General features: G+C 44.8%; 1 protein-coding gene and 1 long non-coding RNA gene across 2 annotated transcripts; one reads left to right on the top strand and one right to left on the bottom strand.

Moving 5' to 3' along the window:
* Positions 1–1,998: 1,998 nt before the first annotated feature.
* Positions 1,999–20,885, top strand: LOC118092896 (vomeronasal type-2 receptor 26-like). The gene is made up of 8 exons (XM_088657279.1): positions 1,999–2,044; positions 3,618–3,659; positions 4,399–4,624; positions 6,784–7,075; positions 8,238–9,098; positions 9,843–10,070; positions 17,201–17,327; positions 19,984–20,885. The coding sequence occupies exons 1-8, from the start codon at positions 1,999–2,001 to the stop codon at positions 20,883–20,885; spliced, it is 2,724 nt and encodes a 907-aa protein (XP_088513405.1).
* On the bottom strand, positions 10,513–12,634 carry LOC148683738 (uncharacterized). Its single transcript, XR_015946792.1, has 3 exons — positions 12,462–12,634; positions 11,022–11,151; positions 10,513–10,640 (listed from the first exon to the last, which is right to left on the bottom strand). It is a non-coding gene; the product is annotated as an uncharacterized LOC148683738 (long non-coding RNA).
* Positions 20,886–21,390: the final 505 nt, after the last annotated feature.

Below are 21,390 nucleotides of genomic sequence, written 5' to 3'. Positions count from 1 at the left end.
GGGTGGACCCCATTCCACCGCGATGGGCGCTCCCCTCCCCCCCGCAACCACCGCTGGAGGGGCTTCTGTGTCAGGAGGGGGGGTTCTCCTTTAAGGCTCTTCTCTCTGCCCCCCTCGCCACGAACATCTCCAATATCCAACCTCGTCCTCGAAAGACCAGGAAAAAGTACAGATTCCCGGGCGGGGGAGTTTTCTCTGTTTGCCTCACGCGCAAACTTTCAAGATCCTTGCTTCTAAAGCAGGATTTAGGTCGCAATCCTGTAGAGTAGACCCATGTCTGGGGATAGGTCTCTCCCCCCCCCCCCAATGGAGCTCGGGAGAAACATTTGGCGACTCGTGCGTAAAGACGCACTGCTAAGTCCGTTCTCCCGAGCTGGATGTGGAAGAGACCCCCACGAGGGTCATCTAGTCCGACCCCCTGCCCCTGCACTGCAGGAATCTTTTGCTCAGCAGTGGGATTCGAACCCACGACCCTGAGATGAGGAGGCTGCTGCTCGATGCCAGCCAAAGAGCGAAACATCGAGAGCGCCCCGTCACTTTGCTTTCCCTACCCTTTAATATAAAAGCAATGATGGTAATTTTATTATTTCTGTGCTGCCCATCTGACTGGGATGCCCCAGGAAAATACCTGTATACACAATGAAACATCAAACATCAAAAACTTTGCTATACAGGGCTGCCTTCTAAAAGTCGTGCAGTTGTTTCTCTATTGAGAGGGCATTTCCCAGGGCAGGCTTCACAGCACCTCTCAGTATACCGTCTTTACCTCGTTGTTTCTGAATCGCTAAAGCTTTAGCTCCCCCCCCCCCCACAGACTGTAAATTCCCACTGTTGTATTTGTTTGAAAGTGGATCTAGGGAGCATCATGGCAAAAAACTGGAAACCCAGGGTGGTAGGCAGCTTAGCTGATCTTGTGAATAAGGCAGCGACATGTTACCGGTAGTTTCCCCCTAAACTTCAAGGAGGCAGATGCAAAAAAGTGATATCCCTGTGTTAGGCTGCCATTGTGCCTTCTAGTTTAACCTCAGATTAGTCTTCGAAACACTAGCAAGCGTGAATACATACAAAAGCAACTTCTCATTTAAAATAAATGGGGTGGGGCAAATGAAATATGTGTAATCCAGCCCAAAGTTAAGTCTTTCAAATGTCTTGTTGATTTCAGTGGTGCTGCCTTGAGCATTCTCTTTATTTGATTTCAAGGAGATTTAAGAGTTGTGGAATTTGCAAAAAAAAAAACCCTGTTTAAATTGCAAATACTAGCTAGGCACCACCCTCATTCGTCCTCTCTGAGCACCCCGGAAATTATCTGATTCCATTTCCAAGGAACACCTTTTCCCACTAGGAGACACCCAGCCCCCCACCCAAAAAAAGAACACCCCTCCAGCACCCGGAAATATAGCTCCCCTCCACACGCACATTTAAAAACATAAACCCTTTTCAAAGAGGAGTCTACTTTCCTGACAAAACCCAACCCCCATTCTCAATAGGTTTCCCTCAAAAATGATTTCACCCCTCTGTGTAAAAGATCCCTTGTGGGTCTTATTCACATTTGCTGGTCATAATTGTAGAGAATCACACAAACATCTCTTTGGACACTGTCCAGAATTTCTGCTGCTCTAGAATTTTCTGTTTACTTAAGCCACCTCTCATAATTTCTGTAGTAAAAACCTGAATCTCTCTCCCCCCCCACCTTATTAGAAAGGCAATAGATCCCCTTCCCCTATATTTTGAAGTGCACTTCTGAAATTGCTCCCGCTTCCCTGATTCCAGACAGGCACCTTGCTTAAATTTCTTTCTCCCATAGCTATAGGTCATACTATCTCTGGAAAGCTGCTGCCAGTCAGTGTAGACAATACTAAACAAGATTGACCAATGTACTTAGTATAAGGCAACTCCCTTAAACAAGCAGCTAAGTAGTTTACATTAAATAATAGGATGAATGGTTGACTCAGTGGATCACGTACCTGTGAGTACCATATTTGCAGTTTATCAGGTAGCATGGCAGAGGACATTGTGTCGCCGCCACCCCCCGCCCCGGACCCCGGTAATTGACAGCATGTACACTGAAAACAAAACTGACAGGCTACTTTGCTTGTCCCAAGGATCGCTGCTCAGGAGCCCCTTCTCGCCCCACTTGGGCAATGTGAGACAGACTTGTATCCTCCTTCCCTCCTTGAGGCGGTCCTGGTAGCGCCTCACCTGCTTCCAGATGACAGGGGTCTCCTCCTCCTTCTGCTGACTGGGGCCCTGGTCTTTAGCCCCAAAGTCTTGCCCTGACGGCACTCCTGTACTGCCCCTTGGCCAAACTCTGCCTTCTGTCTTGCTGCATCAATTGACCTCCTCCCAGTTTGGATGCCACTTGTCTGCAGGCCAAGCCATTGCCCCAATTTCCTGCTTGCAGGGAGGTAATTTTGCTTTTCCTTCACATTGGAGAGAGGGCAGTAAAAAGATGCTGCTGCAGCTAAAGTGAAACAGTCCTTTCTCCCTTTCTCCCATGTTGACATGGGAGCGGTTGTGGAATATAGATCTGAAGTCTACAGCAAGCGTTGGTTTGAGGAAAAACTACAGTATATGAAAATGATCTATAGATGTTATTTGACACCCATCATATTAGCAAAAATTTATAAATCTGAATTAAATACCTCTTGGAAATGTAAAGATAAAGAAGGTACCTTTTCCCCTATGTGGTGGACAATATACCTAGACAATATAAAAAATCATTTATCTATGCAACCACTGCCACACGAGTGATTTTTACTCAAAGATGGAAAGAAGAAATTGTCTTGACTAACTACTCAAAAATGGCAAAACTTACTGGAAGAATAAGAAGTCAAGATGATAAACTGTTTAATGTAGAATGGAAACTGTTTATTGAATATTCCAGGAGGACGCAATTTACACTGACTCTCATTATGCATTATGCAATAGAGATCCTAACAGAACTTGCGTTTTACAGCTTAAACATTTAAGCTGAAATCTGAAGCGCACTTACTACAAGTTCCCTTGAACTCAGTAAAACTCAACTGTCCATCAAAAATTTCAGTGTTGCTTTATGCAGAAAATGTAGTTGTTCATTCATTATCTTTAGTAAGTATGAAACAATTGTTCTCTTAATTTGAATTTATTGCAAGCAGGACATTTATCAATTATTTACACTTTTTGCCCCCAAAGCATAAGTAACCTGAATGAAGTGCTCTAAGCTGTACTGAAATGTGACAGAAGGAGAGAAGGCCATAATATGTAGAGGAAACCTGGAACAAGTGACTCGGGTGTGAGAAATGCCCATGGACCCAACTGGCCCTTGCGTACTCTCCTCAACAAATAATTCTAATCATTTGACAGTTTTATGCTCTTATGTCATGACATTCATGTTGATAATACTGCCTAAGCAAATACTTTTGATATTAACACAATACGCAGATAACAATGAATGGGGCAAACAATTTAAAGAGATGAATCCATAATCATGATATGAACCTTGAATTTCCCTAGGCTGTGATTCTGCCTTTAGCTCTAGGCCAGGCATCCCCAAACTGTGGCCCTCCAGATGTTTTGGCCTACAACTCCCAAGATCCCTAGCTAACAGGACCAGTGGTCGGGGAAGATGTGAATTGTAGTCCAAAACATCTGGAGGGCTGAAGTTAGGGGATGCCTGCTCTAGGCCTTCACATTTGGCGGGGGGGGGGGAATGAAGTCTTGCTGGGTTATGCCCAATATCAGAGATGTGTAGATGAATTTCCTCCAGTTCTAGGCAGGTGCAGTTTGGACCTACTGAGCTAAGTGCCACCGCCTACTAATTACTCTTCAAAAGAAATAATAAGATTTGTAGGATTGCAATTCAGGAGGATGACTCCTCACAGGTTCATCATGCAAGATGCAACTTCCAAAGCAAGGAACACCCCGGGGAACAGATAATCCTCACCATCATTAGCAGAATTGCTGGTTTTCATCCTGAAAAACACAAAGTGTTTCGAGAGCTCTTCGGCTACATCAACAACCATCTGAAGTTATAAAAATCTCACATTATTTAGAACTAGATTTGGGTCTAGGCAGGACTCTGTATCATTCCTGTTATGATCATTTCACCCTGTTTGTTATGGCATTCATCTCTGACCAGTGTAAAATTGGACCTCATTCTATGGCTCTTAATTAACACGCATATCCAAGCAAACTGCTTCATCATAACTGACCTCACTTTCTTTTGGAGAAGTTGATTTGCAAGGTTGCACCATTTTTTCCTCTTTATACACCAGTGCTGGGATAACTGTTGCTCTCTAGGAGGATTTTTACAACAAAAAGAATTATTTTAGATGTTGTTGAAGTCAATCCTGATGAAAGTGGTATGTGATGCTGCAGAGGCAAAGATGGGACCCTGCAGTTCATGGCTATATTCTTCCAACAGAATCGTGCTGGTTGCAATGCTTCTGCTTGTCCTGCTGTGTCATGTGGTGGGCCAGAAACATTCCATTAATTGTAGCATACAAGAGGATCCCCTCCCGATCCCTCATGAATTTTACCATCCTGGAGACCTGGTCATTGGAGAGATTGTTTCTCAGGTCATCTTCCTCCATAATCTTCTCTCTTTCCTGAAACAGCCGACACAGATTGTGATTAATGAGCCAATGTAAGGCACCATCTCTCCCTCTCACTCATGCTACTTAATTAATAAGTTCCAAGTATACCGTAGTTACTGAGAACTTATGTTTCAGGAACAATTGTGTTTGTTCATTTTTGGAGTGAGAAAAGTGGCATCCCATGAACATTTAGGCTTGTATTGCCTTCCATGGCATATTGGCGGCAGAAAGCATAGTTTTCTCTTAAAAGTGTTCTTGAAATGTATGGAAGGTGTCCATTGTATTGGAATTAGGTTGGTGATTGTGTTGGTAAATTGAGGCACTCTGCTCCAGAGAAATGAGCAAAACCAGAAATAATAGAGGGAACAAAGGGGCAGTGGAAATGCCCCCCAAAATGCACAATGAAGTTGCTTATCAAAGGTTAAGGTTAGCTCCTACATAAACGTGAGTCAAGCTGGGAGCAAACAGATCATCAAGCTGCATTTGTGATGGTGAGAGAATGTGTTGGCCAGATGCATTTGGAAATATAGCCTGGACCCCTCGTCTTGTTCATTTAAATTTAAATATATATAAATAGGCACAGGCAAAATAGTATAGGGATGTGTGTTCGTGCACGGTTGTGTGTGATATTTAAAGCTGGTCCTACGTAAAACATAATACACTTGCTATTATTACAAGGCTTGAAGTTTGATTTTCTTCTTGCTTTCTTCTCTCATTTTATCACCAAGTAGCAAATGTTCTTCAGCTGCAATAATATATCCAGATAATAAATAATCCATTATTAGTTACACAATGCAATTTTATCTCAGTTATTGTTTGATTGTGTCTATTGGTATAGAGATTTTCAGTAATAACTCTGTATAGAATGAAATAGCGAGATTGTCAGTAGAGAGTCGGCAAAAGGGCCTCATTCTATATCACTTCTCTTCTTAGAGTTTCCTTCTAAAATAAGTAGGAAACACATCATCCCTGAAAAACAGTACTAAACTTGAACTGGGGAAGGAAATAATGATCAAATGGGGGTGGGGGGGGGTGGAACATAGGAAAGTGTCTGCCCATGTTGACATGAGAAAAGTTAGGATGGGGGAATCATATAGATTCTCTCTAGCTATGAATTTAAGGGAAGCTTGTTCTAAATTAATAGTGCAAAGGATTATAACAATGATAAATAGGAATTAAAGTGATTTTCCAATACTTTGGCCACCTCACGAGAAGACTCCCTGGAAAAGACCCTGGTGTTGGGAAAGATCAAGGGCACAAGGAGAAGGGGATGACAGAAGACAAGATGGTTGGACAGTGTTCTCGAAGCTACGAACATGAGTCTGACCAAACTGCGGGAGGCAGTGGAAGACAGGAGTGCCTGGCGTGCTCTGGTCCATGGGGTCACAAAGAGTCGGACACGACTAAACAACTAAACAACAACAACAAAGTGATTTTGGGAAATGCCAATAAAAGAATGAAAATTGTAATCATGTGGCTGATTAGGAAGATGAATAAAGATAGAAAATGGGAGAAAAATTAGGTATATAAAACTCTGGGGCAAAAGGCAGGTTATACATTAAATAACTAATAATGAAAAAACATACTGATCCAGGAGAAATACGATTAAAACTATACAAAATATTTTATGTACATTGTGAAAACATGTAAAGAAAATCTTACTTTTATACTCGGTTGATTGGCAAAGGGAATGACTTATCCGAGGTTCAAACTGCAAGTCCATCTTGGAAACAAGCAGATGAGAGAAGAAGAGTCTTAATGTCCTTTGGTTGCTTCTGTTACTGTTCTTTGTTGTTGTTGTTTAGTCGTTTAGTCGTGTCCGACTCTTCGTGACCCCATGGACCGGAGCACGCCAGGCACTCCTGTCTTGCACTGCCTCCCGCAGTTTGGTCAAACTCATGTTCGTAGCTTCGAGAACACTGTCCAACCATCTTGTCCTCTGTCGTCCCCTTCTCCTAGTGCCCTCAATCTTTCCCAACATCAGGGTCTTTTCCAAGGATTCTTCTCTTCTCATGAGGTGGCCAAAGTATTGGAGCCTCAGCTTCACGATCTGTCCTTCCAGGGAGCACTCAGGGCTGATTTCCTTAAGAATGGATAGGTTTGATCTTCTAGCAGTCCATGGGACTCTCAAGAGTCTCCTCCAGCACCATAATTCAAAAGCTGTTCTTTACCAACAGCTATAACAACTGTATAACAACTTCCATTGCAGTTCGGTGCCAAAGAACTACCAGCACATCCTGGCCTTGGCATTTGCTGTCCAAGAGATCAATGAAAATCCCGACATTTTATCCAACGTCTCTCTGGGATTTCACATCCTCAACAGCTACTACACTGCCAGAATGACCTATAAGGGCAGCCTCAGTCTCTTTTCTGCACAACAGAGGTTTGTCCCCAACTTCCAGGGTCACAACCAGAACAAAGTGATAGCTCTGATTGGAGGATGCATCTCCGAAATCTCTGCTAATGTGGCCATCATTTCAGCAATGTACAAGACTCCACAGGTAAGCCTGTTCATGAGAGAATAGAGAGACACATAATGGTGGGATCATCATGATTTTAGAAAAACTGCCTGTGACCCTTTGGATAAATGCAGGTATAATGATACTGCTATCAGGTTTATTGACAGTTCATTGGGAAACTGTGCTGATCAACAAGTTTTAAGCAGGGCTTTATCCTTTCCCGGGTCCTGTTCAACATTTTCATCCATGACTTTGATCACTAGTTGGGAGCTGTATGCTATGAACATTGTCCGACATAGACAAAGGGGCAACGTCCTCGGAGGGAAAGATGTGGGGCCTGCAGAGGAGCTCAGGAGAACCGAGGATCTGGAGCAGGCATAGGCAAACTCCAGGTGTTTTGAGACTACAATTCCCATCATCCCTGACCACTGGCCCTGTTAGCTAGGGATGATGGGAATTGTAGTTCCAAAACATCTGGCGGGCCGGAGTTTGCCTATGCCTGATCTGGAGGAACCACTCCTGTCCTAAGACCACCTGAAGTGCCTCTTGACAGATCGGACTCAGCTGATCTCCCGAATAGCCCAAATAGCCTCTCTCACAATCTGAAAGTCCTGCTTTCATGCCTGATTCCCCTTGAAGACTGAGGGTGGCAGATCAGGATGGTGACAAAATGTGTTCAAAGTGAGCAGAAGAGGGAGCTGGGATCGAGCTTGCATGTTCGCACACAAAGCAATCTGACACCTTACTTGCATGAGCCTGAATGTGTACCAGCTCTCTGTGGTCTGCCTGGCATATTTAGGTGATGATTTGTCAATACCCTGTATCCTCCATTGGCATTAAACAACGGATTTACAGAATGTGCACAAAAGCCCCCTTTTCTTTATTTTTTTGCCTGGATCCACCCCTTTGACATGATTCTTGATTCCTGTAGATCTTCTGTTACAGATGATGGCAACATATGACCGCCTGAAGCAAAACCCCAGGAATCTTTAAATACTTCAGATATTTTAATGACTGCCACATAGCAGAGACCCCCTTTTCTACAGTCCCGGAAGTCAGGACTAGGACTGGTACTTAAACTGAGCAAAGCAATTACTTGCAGATGGTGTTATTCTGATATTCCACATATAAAATAGCATACAAGCCGACTGGAATAGATTCATTTAACATCACTTTTTAATAATATTTATGCATTTTATTTCAGCTCACCTATGGATCATTTTTGCCAATACAACATGCCAACACTTTATTCCCCTTTTTGTACCAGATGGTCCCAAAGGAAGCCCACCAAAACACAGGAGTTGTGATACTACTTCAGCATTTTGGATGGACCTGGATTGGGCTTGGTGCTGTGGATGACGACAAAGGGGACCAGTTTTTACAGACAATGGCCCCAATGCTTGATGAAAATGGCATCTGTTATGCCTTCATCATGAGAATACCAAAATGGAATTATGTGGATGAAATTATAGAATATGTTTCACAACGCATAGAACACTATGTAACTGTCTTCAAGGAGAAAGCCAATGTATTTTTTGTTTATGGAGAACCGCCATCCTTTCAGGCTTTGAGAGTGCTGTTCTTTGCAGCACCATTCATGGAATTGCCACCTCTTGGCAAAGTCTGGATTGTTACATCTCACTGGGATTTTGCATCATTCTCTATTCAAAAGAATTGGGATTTACAAATCTTCCATGGTTCCATATCTTTCACAGTTCACTCAAATCAGCCTGAGGGTTTCCAAAAGTTCCTTCAGATGGTAAGACCTTCGTGGTTCAAAAGAGATGGCTTTATTCAAGACTTCTGGGAACAGGCTTTTGACTGTTTGCTAACAATGTCCGAGGAGTGGGAAGGAGAGGAGAATAAAATCTGCACTGGGGAAGAGAATCTGGAGAGTCTTCCTGGAAGTTTGTTTGAAATGAAAATGACTGGCCACAGCTACAATGTCTACAATGCTATCTATGCTGTTGCACATGCTCTGAATGCTATATTCCAATTCAAATCCATGCATGGAAGATTGAAAGTAAGACGAAAAACGGAATTTCAGAATGTGGAACCATGGCAGGTAACGGAAATAAAGAAATTTAAATTGAGTTTTACTATAACTATGTTTAAGGTGTTTAAGGTGTGGTTACCCAGAGCTGTACTGTTCGCCCCAGAGCCATCACCCCTCCAATTCCCTTAATGATCTCATGCAGCCGGTTCTTGTTGTAAAAGATGGGATGATATCTGAATTGGAAACCAAGTTATAAAGGCCAGTGTGATCAATGTGGGAACAATTTATAATCTTAGGTGCAGAGTGTGCTAGAGGCATGGTCTCACAAATCTATAGAAGGCTTGTTGAACACAAAGTTGGTAGCAAAATGAATTTTAAGTTGACCCGGGAGCAGGACCCTGGGGGTGCTATCGATGAGGCAACAGTTTTCTTTCGGTTTCTTTTTGCAAATCCACTTGGATAAGCAATGGCCGTCTAGTGAATTGTTTGTAATTCATAATCTGTCACCCATATGGAGGCAGTGAAAGGAAAAGAAAAATCAAATGATCCCATATCATGTACAATTCAAGAGTAGGACATGACAGTCAGATGGATGAAGCCCCCACCTATGCTAGTTGTGGGGAGTGCCCAGTTCTCCATATGTTGCTGAATTGCAGCTCAATCAATTGTGGTTTATAGAAGTTGTAGTTCAACAACATCTGAGGACCCAAAGGTTTCTGCACCTCTGACACCTGCAGTTTAAAAAACTCCTGATATCTGCCTTTGTGAAATGGTTGTCCTTTTTTTGTGTTATCCTTCAATCCTTCAATCCAGGTCCATCGTTTTCTACGGAGCATCGTTTTCAATAACAGTGCTGGAGATAGTGTGCACTTCAATGAAAATGCAGAATTAGTTGTAGGTTTCGATGTTACAAACTGGAGGATTTACCCCAATGGTTCAGTGATTAGAGCCAAAGTTGGGAAACTGAACCCTCAGGCTCCTTTCGGCAAAGAGTTAACTATTCATGATGATCAGATTGAGTGGCATAAAAGCTTTAATCAGGTGAGACATAGCTGTGTGTGAGACCAGATATTGCCATGAAATCAACCTTGGGTCCCAAAGGTTGTTGGACTACAACTCCCATCATCATCAGGCAGGTTAGCCAATAATCAAGGGTGATGGGAGGTGTAATAAAATGCACCAGTATCTGGGAGCTGAAGCCTGAAGGACAGGTATTGAGATCAGTTTCAAAAAATTTGCAAGTACCTTATTGTGTTCCAGATTTAATTTTGGTAAAATCCCACATAATCTTTTTTTTAATTGCTTGATTTCTGGCGTGCGGTAGCCAGAGAGAATGTCCATTTGCTAGATATTTCCATATTCTGGGCATGATTCTAGTAACCCATTTTCCATATTCACTCATGGTCATGCTGATTATTAATAAAGCCAATTAAACCAGGAGCTCAGAATCTTTTTCAGTCCTATGCCCACATTCTCTTAGGGCAGGGGTCTGCAACCTTTAAGACAAAAAGAGCCACTTGGACACGTTTCCAAAGAAAACAAACAAACTGGGAGCCGCAAAACCATTGCGACATTTAAAACAAATATAACACTGCATATATTGTTTCTTACCTTGTTGTTTAGTCGTTTAGTCGTGTCCGACTCTTCATGACCCCATGGACCATAGCACGCCAGGCACTCCTGTCTTGCACTGCCTCCCGCAGTTTGGTCAAACTCATGTTTGTAGCTTCGAGAACACTGTCCAACCATCTTGTCCTCTGTCGTCCCCTTCTCCTAGTGCCCTCCATCTTTCCCAACATCAGGGTCTTTTCCAAGGATTCTTCTCTTCTCATGAGGTGGCCAAAGTATTGGAGCCTCAGCTTCACGATCTGTCCTTCCAGGGAGCACTCAGGGCTGATTTCCTTAAGAATGGATAGGTTTAATCTTCTTGCAGTCCATGGGACTCTCAAGAGTCTCCTCCAGCACCATAATTCAAAAGGTAAGGTTTCTTACCTTAATGCTATATAATTCAGTGGGACTTACTTCTGAGAAACATGGTTAGGATCATTATCTACTGGCTTTTAGACTTCTCAGATGTTCAAATGTAGTTACTGGCCAAAAAAACCCCTCTGTTTAAAAATGCCTATTTAAAAAAGCGAAAATATCTATAGAAACATGTCTTTTTAAAAGAATATACATTTCAAAATGTGTGTTTTTTGGGTTCTTGTTTAAATAGGTGGCAGATTAATGGAATGGACTTGTGCAGAATTAGTATAGACCAGAAATAGATGGATTTGTCCAACCATACAAAAAAGCCACCAGCCCCCCCCGGGGGGGGGCTATATGCCAAGGAGGGACGAAGGCGGTGAGGGGCAGTGGCGCGGCTCCGTCTCCTCACCGCTTCCCCGGGCGTCTGTCAGTGGCAGCGGCAGCAGCAGCAGGGGCCGGGGAACGGGAGCCTCCTCAGCGCTGGAGTGGCAGCAGCAGCAACTGCAGGGGGTGGGCATGGCTAAAGCGCCCTCTGACTGTACCTTGGAGAGACTGAGTGGCTGGCGAAGGAAGGAAGGAAGGAAGGAAGGAAGGAAGGAAGGAAGGAAGGAAGGAAAGGACGGAGGGCGCCCGGGACATGTGTGTGTGTGTGTCCCTCCTTTTCCTCCACACACACCCCGCCACCGCCCGCTCAGCTCTTCTCCTCCTTCCTCCCCTTCGGTTACATTTTTCCACAAGTAGCTGCTCGCCTCGCAAAAGCCCTTTCCAAGAAAGAAGACGTGGTGGAAATGTGAGACTGGAGGCGCGCGCGCTGCTGGCCCCCTCGGGAAAGCCAGCCGGAAAGCCGGAGTCATGCGCTGCCCTGCGCTTCTTTAAAATGCTGTTGATGGCGCACGGCAGTGGAGGTCGCCCGGCAAAAGTGCGTGCCTCGCGATCGAGAAAAGCCGGAGCGCGCCCGGTGGACAAGGGGCGAAGCCTTGTTGGCCCAGGCCAGTTGGCCTCCTTAGCAGGGCCGGTGCTAGGGTTTTTTACGCCCTAGGCAAGATCACCTTCTGGCGCCCTGCCCCCCCCCCCCCAGGTGGTGGACTCTCCTTCCGGGAAGGCTTTGAAACAAAGGTTGGAGGACCATTTGGATACGTTAGTTGAGATTCCTGCATTGCTGGGGGACTAGATGATCCCTGGATGCCTTCCAATTCCACCCCATTCCATGATTCTATGATGCCTCTTAGAGGGTGGGGTAAAGCCTGACCAGCCTCCCTCTTCGGCCTCCCCTCCTTACACCCCTATTGGCCGATCACTCCATGCCTATCAAGCAATTCCCCACATGGCATTGGCCCACTTTGTACAGACTAGGGATGGGAGGGAGGGGAAGAAACAGAGAAGGGGGCAAGGCTCCCCCCTCTCCCTCACAGTCTGTTTGTCTGTCTGTCTGTCTCTCACTCACTCACCCACACCCACACACACCTTCCCTTTCCTCAGCTAAGTTCTCCCTGTCCCAGCGGCGACGCACCCAGGAGACTCCGCTGAGGAACCAGGCACCCAAGGCTTGCTGGCTTGCCCAGCCGTCTCCGGCCCTGGCGCTTGGCAGCACGCCCTGGCAGGCAGGGCTGCCACTCCGTGCCTGCTGGCTCAGGCATAGGCTCTGTGCCCGGAGGGCTGCTGGGCGGGGCTCCTCGCTCGGCCGGTGCTTCCTTTTTAATTTTCTCTTTTCCCGGCATTGTCGGGTGAGGGGCGGGCCAGCGAGGAGGGGCGTCACGCCAGTCAGCCACTAGCGTGGCGCCTCGCTAACCCGCCCCTCGCCTGGCAACGGCGGGAGGAGAAAAAATAAAAGAGGAAGCTGCAGCCGGCATGGAGGCGAGGGGCGGGCCAGTTAGGAGGGAGGGGCGTCAGCGTCAGCCAGCCAATAACGCACCGCCATGCTAGCCTAGCCCGCCCCTCACCTCCTCCCAGGTCCCGCCCCCCAGCCCGGCAGCTTCAGAAAAAAAAAGAGGAATCCACACGCGTGCCGGGGGGAAAACCAAATGAAAGGCGCACAGGGGCGCCGTGGGAGGGCGGCAGGCGACGGTGGCGTTAGTATCCGCCCCGGAGCAGCGGCAAAGGTGTAAAAGAGCTGCATGCGGCTCCGGAGCCACGGGTTGCCGACCCCCGTCTTAGGGGAAACCATTCAGGGATCATATGCCAGTCGGTGGTGAGTGGGAAAGAGGGATATGACTGCGACCAAAGAGGGTGAAGTAGCAGGGATGACTCTTGCCTTTGTTTAATAGGCTACTGTCAGAGTTTCTTGTGGCTACTCTTGAGTAACAACTCTCCACATCTGCTTGTCTTTAAGATGTTTTTTATTGTGCATTCTATTTACAGTGCAAAGTGCCTGGAAATCATGTCTGCTTAGTCTGAGTCAGAACCTCGCAATGGCTTCTTTCTGTTACGTGCCCAACACAACAGCTTGGGAACGCCAAAGCGCTTCCCCCTTGTCCTACGGGGTGCCGTACGCCTCAAATCAGGCGTTGGAGGAAAGGGCCGTTCCTCTGACTGCTCTCCAGTCCCTTCCTCCCCCTCCACTCGGTGTGGAGGCTGTTTGACGCTGCTAGAGCCTTGTCTCCCCCTCTCTGCTTCCTGACTCCTGTAATCTGATCTGCTGCTGGACTTACTGCTCTGAGAGGAACTTGACCTGATGAGGGGGGCTGTTCCCTATAAGCCTTCCCCCTTACAGCTACATTCCAAAGATTCCAAACACAGAGGCTTCTGGAGACATCCCAGCATTTTTCTCTATTCTCCACAGAGGCAAGCAAAATGGATGATCGCTGTTCAGGGGCACATTCTAGCCAATCAGAAGAGCTTGAGGAGGTGCAGAGCAGGGCTGGTGGGAGGAGGGTCATGGAAAGGATGACTTGGGATGAAACCTGAGGGATGAAGAGAAGCACCTCCATGGCCACACACACACACACACACACACACACCCTCCATCCTGGCATTTTCTCCCCAGGAATTATTATTTGTTACATTTTTAACATCACAGTAATCCAAGTTTATGCACCAACTACCGGAGCTGAAGAAAGTGAAATTGACCAATTCTATGAAGACCTACAACACCTTCTAGAAATGACACCAAAGAAGGATGTTCTTCTCATTACAGGGGATTGGAATGCTAAAGTAGGGAATAAAGAGACAAAAGGAACAACTGGCAAGTTTGGCCTTGGAGTTCAAAATGAAGCAGGGCAAAGGCTAATAGAGTTCTGTCAAGAGAACAAGCTGGTCATCACAAACACAAACACTCTCTTCCAACAACACAAGAGACGACTCTACAAATGGGCAGCATTGAAATCAGATTGATTATATTCTCTGCAGCCAAAGATGGAGAAGCTCTATACAGTCAGCAAAAACAAGACCTGGAGCTGACTGTAACTCAGATCATCAGCTTCTTATAGCAAAATTCCAGCTTAAACTGAAGAAAGTAGGAAAAACCACTGGGCCAGTAAGATACAATCTGAATCAAATCCCTTATGAATACACAGTGGAAGTGAGGAACAGGTTTAAGGATTTAGATTTGGTGGACAGAGTGCCTGAAGAACTATGGATGGAGGCTCGTAACATTATACAGGAGGCAGCAACGAAAACCATCCCAAGGAAAAGGAAATGCAAGAAAGCAAAATGGCTGTCCAACGAGGCCTTACAAATAGCGGAGGAGAGGAGGCAAGCAAAATGCAAGGGAGATAGGGAAAGATACAGGAAACTAAATGCAGATTTCCAAAAAAACAGCAAGGAGAGACAATAGGGTCTTCTTAAATGAGCAATGCAAAGAAATAGAGGAAAACAATAGAATGGGGAAAACCAGAGATCTGTTCAAGAAAATTGGAGATATGAAAGGAACATTTTGTACAAAGATTACCATAATAAAGGACAAAAGTGGTAAGGACCTAACAGAAGCAGAAGACATCAAGAAGAGGTGGCTAGAATACACAGAGGAATTATACCAGAAAGATATGGAGGTCTCGTACACCCCAGGTAGTGTGGTTGCTGACCTTGAGCCAGACATCTTGGAGAGTGAAGTCAAATGGGCCTTAGAAAGCACTGCTAATAACAAGGCCAGTGGAAGTGATGATATTCCAGCTGAACTATTAAAAATTTAAAAAGATGAAGGGGAAGAAATGGAGGCAGTGAGAGATTTTACTTTCTTGGGCTCCTTGATCACTGCAGATGGTGACAGCAGTCACAAAATTAAAAGACGCCTGCTTCTTGGGAGAAAAGCAATGACAAACCTAGACAGCATCTTAAAAAGCAGAGACATCACCTTGCCTACAAAGGTCCGTATAGTTAAAGCTATGGTTTTCAAAGTAGTGATGTATGGAAGTGAGAGCTGGACCATAAAGAAGGCTGATCGCCGAAGAATTGATGCTTTTGAATTCTGGTGCTGGAGGAGACTCTTGAGAGTCCCATGGACTGCAAGAAGATCAAACCTATCCATTCTTAAGGAAATCAGCCCTGAGTGCTCCCTGGAAGGACAGATCGTGAAGCTGAGGCTCCAATACTTTGGCCACCTCATGAGAAGAGAAGAATCCTTGGAAAAGACCCTGATGTTGGGAAAGATGGAGGGCACTAGGAGAAGGGGACGACAGAGGACAAGATGGTTGGACAGTGTTCTCGAAGCTACGAACATGAGTTTGACCAAACTGCGGGAGGCAGTGCAAGACAGGAGTGCCTGGCGTGCAATGGTCCATGGGGTCACGAAGGGTCGGACACGACTAAATGACTAAACAACAACAACAACATTTCTATACTGCCCTTCACTAGTAATACAAAAGTAACAAACAAAAACAATACCCCCCTGGCACAACCCAACCCAAAGTGAGCAAGATACTGAGGAAGTACCACCTTAATCCACCCATCTTTAATTCTCATTAGGGGTCAATAAAAGAACTTTGCTAAACTTCGGGCCTTATCAATTCAGTTGAATTTGTTCTATTTAAACTCTCTCTGGAGAGAAGCAACATGGTTCAGTTGGGGAATATTTCCCTATTACCAAAAATATTTTTTTATTGTAAAAAAAACCCCAAACCCACCCCTTTCCTCAGTTTCCCCTAGTATAGATGCAAAACGTGGACTGACTGCTTTGGCAGGTAGATCTTTAGCACGGACAATAACATAGTCTAAGAGGTGCCAGTGGTTTGACCAAGGATGCCTCCATGAAGTTTTAAATTTATTTTTCTGTCAAAAGAGTGTGTTGGTGATAACAAGGTTGTGTGCTGCACATATCGGCAAAAGTAAGATTCCATTCTGGTTGCTGTTGCCAACTCCTACTTTCCCAATAGTCCTAGGCCACAGATCAAAATCTCACCCAACTCTTGCATTAAATTCACCCAGGAGGATAATTTTTATCTTCCTTCAGTGTCTCTGATAGGACGGTATCCAGCTGAGAGTAAAAATTTTCTTTAATGTCTTCATCGGCATCCAGTGTTGGTGCATAAGTGCTTATAATAGTAGCCTGTTGGTTTTTGGAGAGCTTTATTCGAAGGGTTGAGAGTCTGCTCATAAATGCCGGTAGGGACTTCTGACAGGAGCTTCACAAGGTCATTTTTGATAGCGAAGCCTACCCCATGTATTCGATGTTCTTGTTCAGATAGACCTTTCCAGAAGAATGTGTAGCCTCCTTTTTCTTCCTTCAGTTGTCCCTCGCCTGCTCTTCGAGTCTCTTGAAGCGCTGCAATATCGATGTTAAAACATCACAGCTCTCTTGCAATGATGGCAGTTCTGCATTCAGGATGCTCGCTGTCTGTGTTATCTGACAAAGTCCATATATTCCATGTTCCAAATTTCAATTGTCTTTTACGACCACTAGGTGGTGACCCCACTGGGCGCGGTAATCCATCAGCGGAAAAGGGAGGCAGACTATGTTTAGGGCACCTTTTCTAGCCCCCCCCCTTTACGGGGTGAGCAGAGTGGATCCTAAAAAGGGCTGCTCAGTCATGGATACAGCTGCTGAGCTGCTCAACTGCCTCATTCCTTGAGTCAGAACGACTGAATCTGTATCCTCCACCCATGTGCCAGTTCATGACTAGGAGCTTCCAGATTTCACTCCCTACCACATGTGGAGGAACAGCTGGCTGCTCCATGCTCAGTCACCATCCTCAGCACATAATCCTAATCATGCAACAGTCAAATGACGGATAATATCCTCTTGCTAATCTTCCTTTCTTGTTTTGGTGCAGATGCTGCCAGTTTCTGTGTGCAATGACAACTGCTATCCTGGCTACAGCAGGAAAAAGAAGGAGGGAGAGAAATTCTGCTGCTATGATTGTGTTCCATGTCCAGAAGGGACGATCTCGAACCGGAAGGGTAGGAGCAGTGCTTTTTTTCTAGAAAAATAGGTGACAGTTCTCAATATGAAGTTGTTGCATATGTGCCACACTTTTTAACAACAGCTGAAAGAGGTACCGGCACTGTGTACCCTTCAGTACCCCCTGAAAAAAGGGCACTGGGTAGGAGGCAATATGTACAGAGAAATAAGTAAAGGTAAAGGGACCCCTGACCATTAGGTCCAGTTGCAGACGACTCTGGGGTTGTGGCACTCATCTCGCTTTATTGGCCGAGGGAGCCGGTGTACAGCTTCTGGGTCATGTGGCCAGCATGACTAAGCCGCTTCTGGCGAACCAGAGCAGCGCACGAAAACACCATTTACCTTCCCGCTGAAGCGGTCCCTATTTATCTACTTGCACTTTGATGTGCTTTCGAACTGCTAGGTTGGCAGGAGCAGGGACTGAGCAACGGGAGCTCACTCTGTTGTGGGGATTTGAACCGCCGACCTTCTGGGCGTGTATTTAATATGACATGTTTGCTATTTCCTCCTTTGAAAATAGTGTATTCCTTTCAATATATTTTGCAATACATATTTTGAAGAGATCAAACAAGTAACATTCTTTTCTCCAATAGTTTCAAAAAGAGAGCACTGTGACCTTATGTCAGTTACTGTCTCTCAGTCTAACCACCTTAAATGGGTTTTCGTGATCAAATGAGGGCAATAATATATGCTACATTGAGCTAACTGGGAGAAATGAGAATAAAATGTATCTTTAAAAGCACACACATCAGCAATGTCTTTTGTCAAATGACTGAGCATTTGCAAAAGGCCAGTAGTCTTCCAAAGCTAAGGAGCATTGGAGTCCTCAAGGCACAAACAGGTTTGTGTGGCTAGATGACCCTAATCCTGCTCTTGGTATTTCTAGATCTTAGATGGGTGGGTTGCATCCAGGCTAAGTTGGTTGTACTTGGTTCCCAAGGAGAACAATGGGAATTATGGTAATTCATTTGTAGATTTTCACATTAATTTCAACTCCACCTATCTTTATTGCACAATTTGTCCTGTCTTCTTTCTTTATTGGAATTCAAGAAAATGTGGGGCTGTCATGTGGTCCATGCCTTAGGAATAAAATGTACCAGAACTGCAAAGAACACATTTAACAAATTATACTTGGCAATCGAAAAGAATTTGTTAGTGTTTACCCCAATAAATCATAGGAAAATCCTGGAAGAGAGACTATGATGCTAGTTCCCACCTTCCATGGCCATGGGTCTCGGGTGTATAGGTCTTCTTTTAAGTTCATTAAATATTTCTACCGTTTCCTTCAGTCTCCCTTGTTGCTCTCAGTTCCTTATCTGAAAAGATGTTTTGTCATGACATCTTCTCCTGGCTTTAATTGAAGTTTGAACACCAAGTGCTTGAAAATGTTGAAAATGTTAACCGGTTGTATGCTAAAAACAAGTTCTTCCTTTTACCTTAAGAAATGTATTTCAGCTCTGGTTTCTTTGGAAGTAAAAATATTTGAGTCAAAATGAACAGTTGTCAGGTGAATCATAGGGTATCTCAAATAAAGCTCAGCTGAGGGTATAATGGGGTATGCAGGAAGCAGGGGTATGTGGGAAGGCTTGTAGAATAAAGGAAAGAACATCTAAAAACCCCAGCAACCAGAAAAATAATAAGTGCAACAAAAGTCCTGCACAACACTCACAGAAATTTCACCAAACTTTCCTCTTTGGAATAAAGTTCAGTTTATGGTAACTTTCAACAACAACAGGAACAGCCACAAAATAATAATAATAATAATAATAATAATAATAATAATAATAATAATAATAAAGTATTGGAATAGGACAACAGCCTAGTGTATTCATGGTTTTCAATGAGAGCAGAATTTACTATATCATGGAAAAACTATCTAGTAGACCAGTTCAGCATCCTCCAAACTTTCTCAGTGAAATCACGAGTGTCCTATGGTTGGTCAAAGAACTGCAAGAACACAAAAGCACTTTCATTTCTTTTAAAAACGGGATTTTAGCAAAGCTTTTTAACAATACAGTGGTACCTCAGTTTTAGAACAGTCCTGTTTACGAATGATTCGGTTTACGAACTCCGCAAAACCGGAAGTAATGTCCCGGTTTGTGAACTTTACCTCGGACTAAGAACGGAAGTCGAATGGTGGAAGGGCACCGGTGGCAGGAGGCCTTATTAGGGAAAGCGCGCCTCGGTTTGAGAACGGTTTCGGTTGAAGAATGGACTTCCAGAACGGATTAAGTTCATAAACCGAGGTACCACTGTACAATAAGACAAAATAAGCCGCTCTACATAAAAACAGAGAGATAGAGATAGAACGCAGAGTCCTCCCTCCAAAGCTGCTTTTGACTCTGGTCTCACACAGAAAGTGGTGCACTCCTCTAATTCTCACCTGGGAGCTTTCGTTTTCCCAGTCCCTCGCACTGGGAGGTTTTCCCTTCCCTGTCTCTCACTCAGGGTCCTCCCACCAACCATCTGCCCCCCATGTGTGCACAATCCCCCAACAACAGCCCAGAGCAAAGGAAACCCAAGGAAAAGGAAACGAAAGGAAAATGCAGAGGGAGTAGAGGAATTTCACTGCCTGCCATAACTGATTCTTTCAGGGGATGTAGGTCATCATCGTGACATTTTTTTTGTTCCTTCTTCTCCCCCTCCACCCTCCAGATATGGATACCTGTGTCAAGTGCGCAGAAGAAAACTACCCAAACCAGGACAAAACAGGGTGTATTCCAAGGGGTCTGAGCTTCCTCTCCTACCAAGAAAAGTTAGGGCTCAGCTTAGCTGTCTCCGCTCTGGCTTTCTCTCTGATCACCACCTTTGTGCTGGCGACTTTTGTGAAGCACAAGGACACTCCCATCGTCAAAGCCAACAACCGCAGCCTCACCTACCTCCTCCTCCTCTCCCTCCTTCTCTGCTTCCTCTGCTCCTTGCTCTTCATTGGTCAGCCTGGAAAAGGGACCTGCCTCTTCCGACAAATGACTTTCAGCATCGTCTTCTCTGTGGCCCTTTCCAGCATTCTGGCCAAAACCATCACCGTGGTTCTAGCATTCATGGCAACCAAGCCAGGATCCAGAATGAGGAGATGGGTGGGGAAGGGGCTGGCCAATTGTGTGGTCTTTTCCTGCTCTTTCGTTCAAGCTGGCATTTGTACCCTTTGGCTAAGTGCTTCCCCTCCATTCCCAGATACAGACATGCAGTCACTGAAGACTGAAATCATCCTTGAATGCAACGAGGGTTCAGCTACCATGTTTTATTGTGCTTTGGGTTATATGGGTTTTCTGGCCGTGGTGAGTTTCCTTGTGGCTTTCCTAGCCAGAAAGTTACCTGACAGTTTTAATGAGGCCAAATTTATCACATTTAGCATGTTGGTTTTCTGCAGTGTTTGGCTGACCTTTGTTCCAACCTACCTGAGCACCAAAGGGAAATACATGGTAGCCGTGGAGGTCTTCTCCATCTTGTCCTCCAGTGCTGGGTTACTGGGTTGCATCTTTTTCCCTAAATGCTACATCATTGTGCTGAAGTCCGACCTGAACAACAAGGAAAGCCTAATAAGGGGGAGAAAATAGTGTGTGTGTGTGTGTGTGTGTGTGTGTGTGTGTGTCCCCATATCTTAGAGCTTGAAAAGTCCTGGGATATCATTCACCTGATCTTGATCTTTGAATACATTTGTGTCTCCTCTGTGTTGGTTTCTTATTCTTGACCACCTACAGACTGGGGAACTGTATTTTCTGGGTAATGATAATAATAATAATAATAATAATAATAATAATAATAATAATAATAATAATAATTTATTTATATCCCACCCATCTGGCTGGGCTTCCCCAACCACTCTAGATGTGGATATGGATGCAGATCATTTGGGTGAGTTCGGACCCTATAGAATCTGATCCAGATTTATAAATCAGGGCCAGAAACTATGCATAACTGCCAAAAATATAGATTGATTTAAAAATATTTGAGGGGTCTAGGCCCCCTCAGGGAAATGGGCGCTGCCATTCAAATGCTGTGAGTGCACCACATCTTGTGACCAATTATGTGGGGTGGAGCTTACCTGCCCCCCCCTATTTC

Source organism: Zootoca vivipara, chromosome 13 (genome assembly GCF_965207765.1).
Source record: "Zootoca vivipara chromosome 13, rZooViv2.hap1.1, whole genome shotgun sequence".
Lineage (NCBI taxonomy): Eukaryota > Metazoa > Chordata > Lepidosauria > Squamata > Lacertidae > Zootoca > Zootoca vivipara.
Note: the sequence above shows the minus strand (reverse complement) of the source record. Positions and strands in the feature narration are given on the sequence as shown.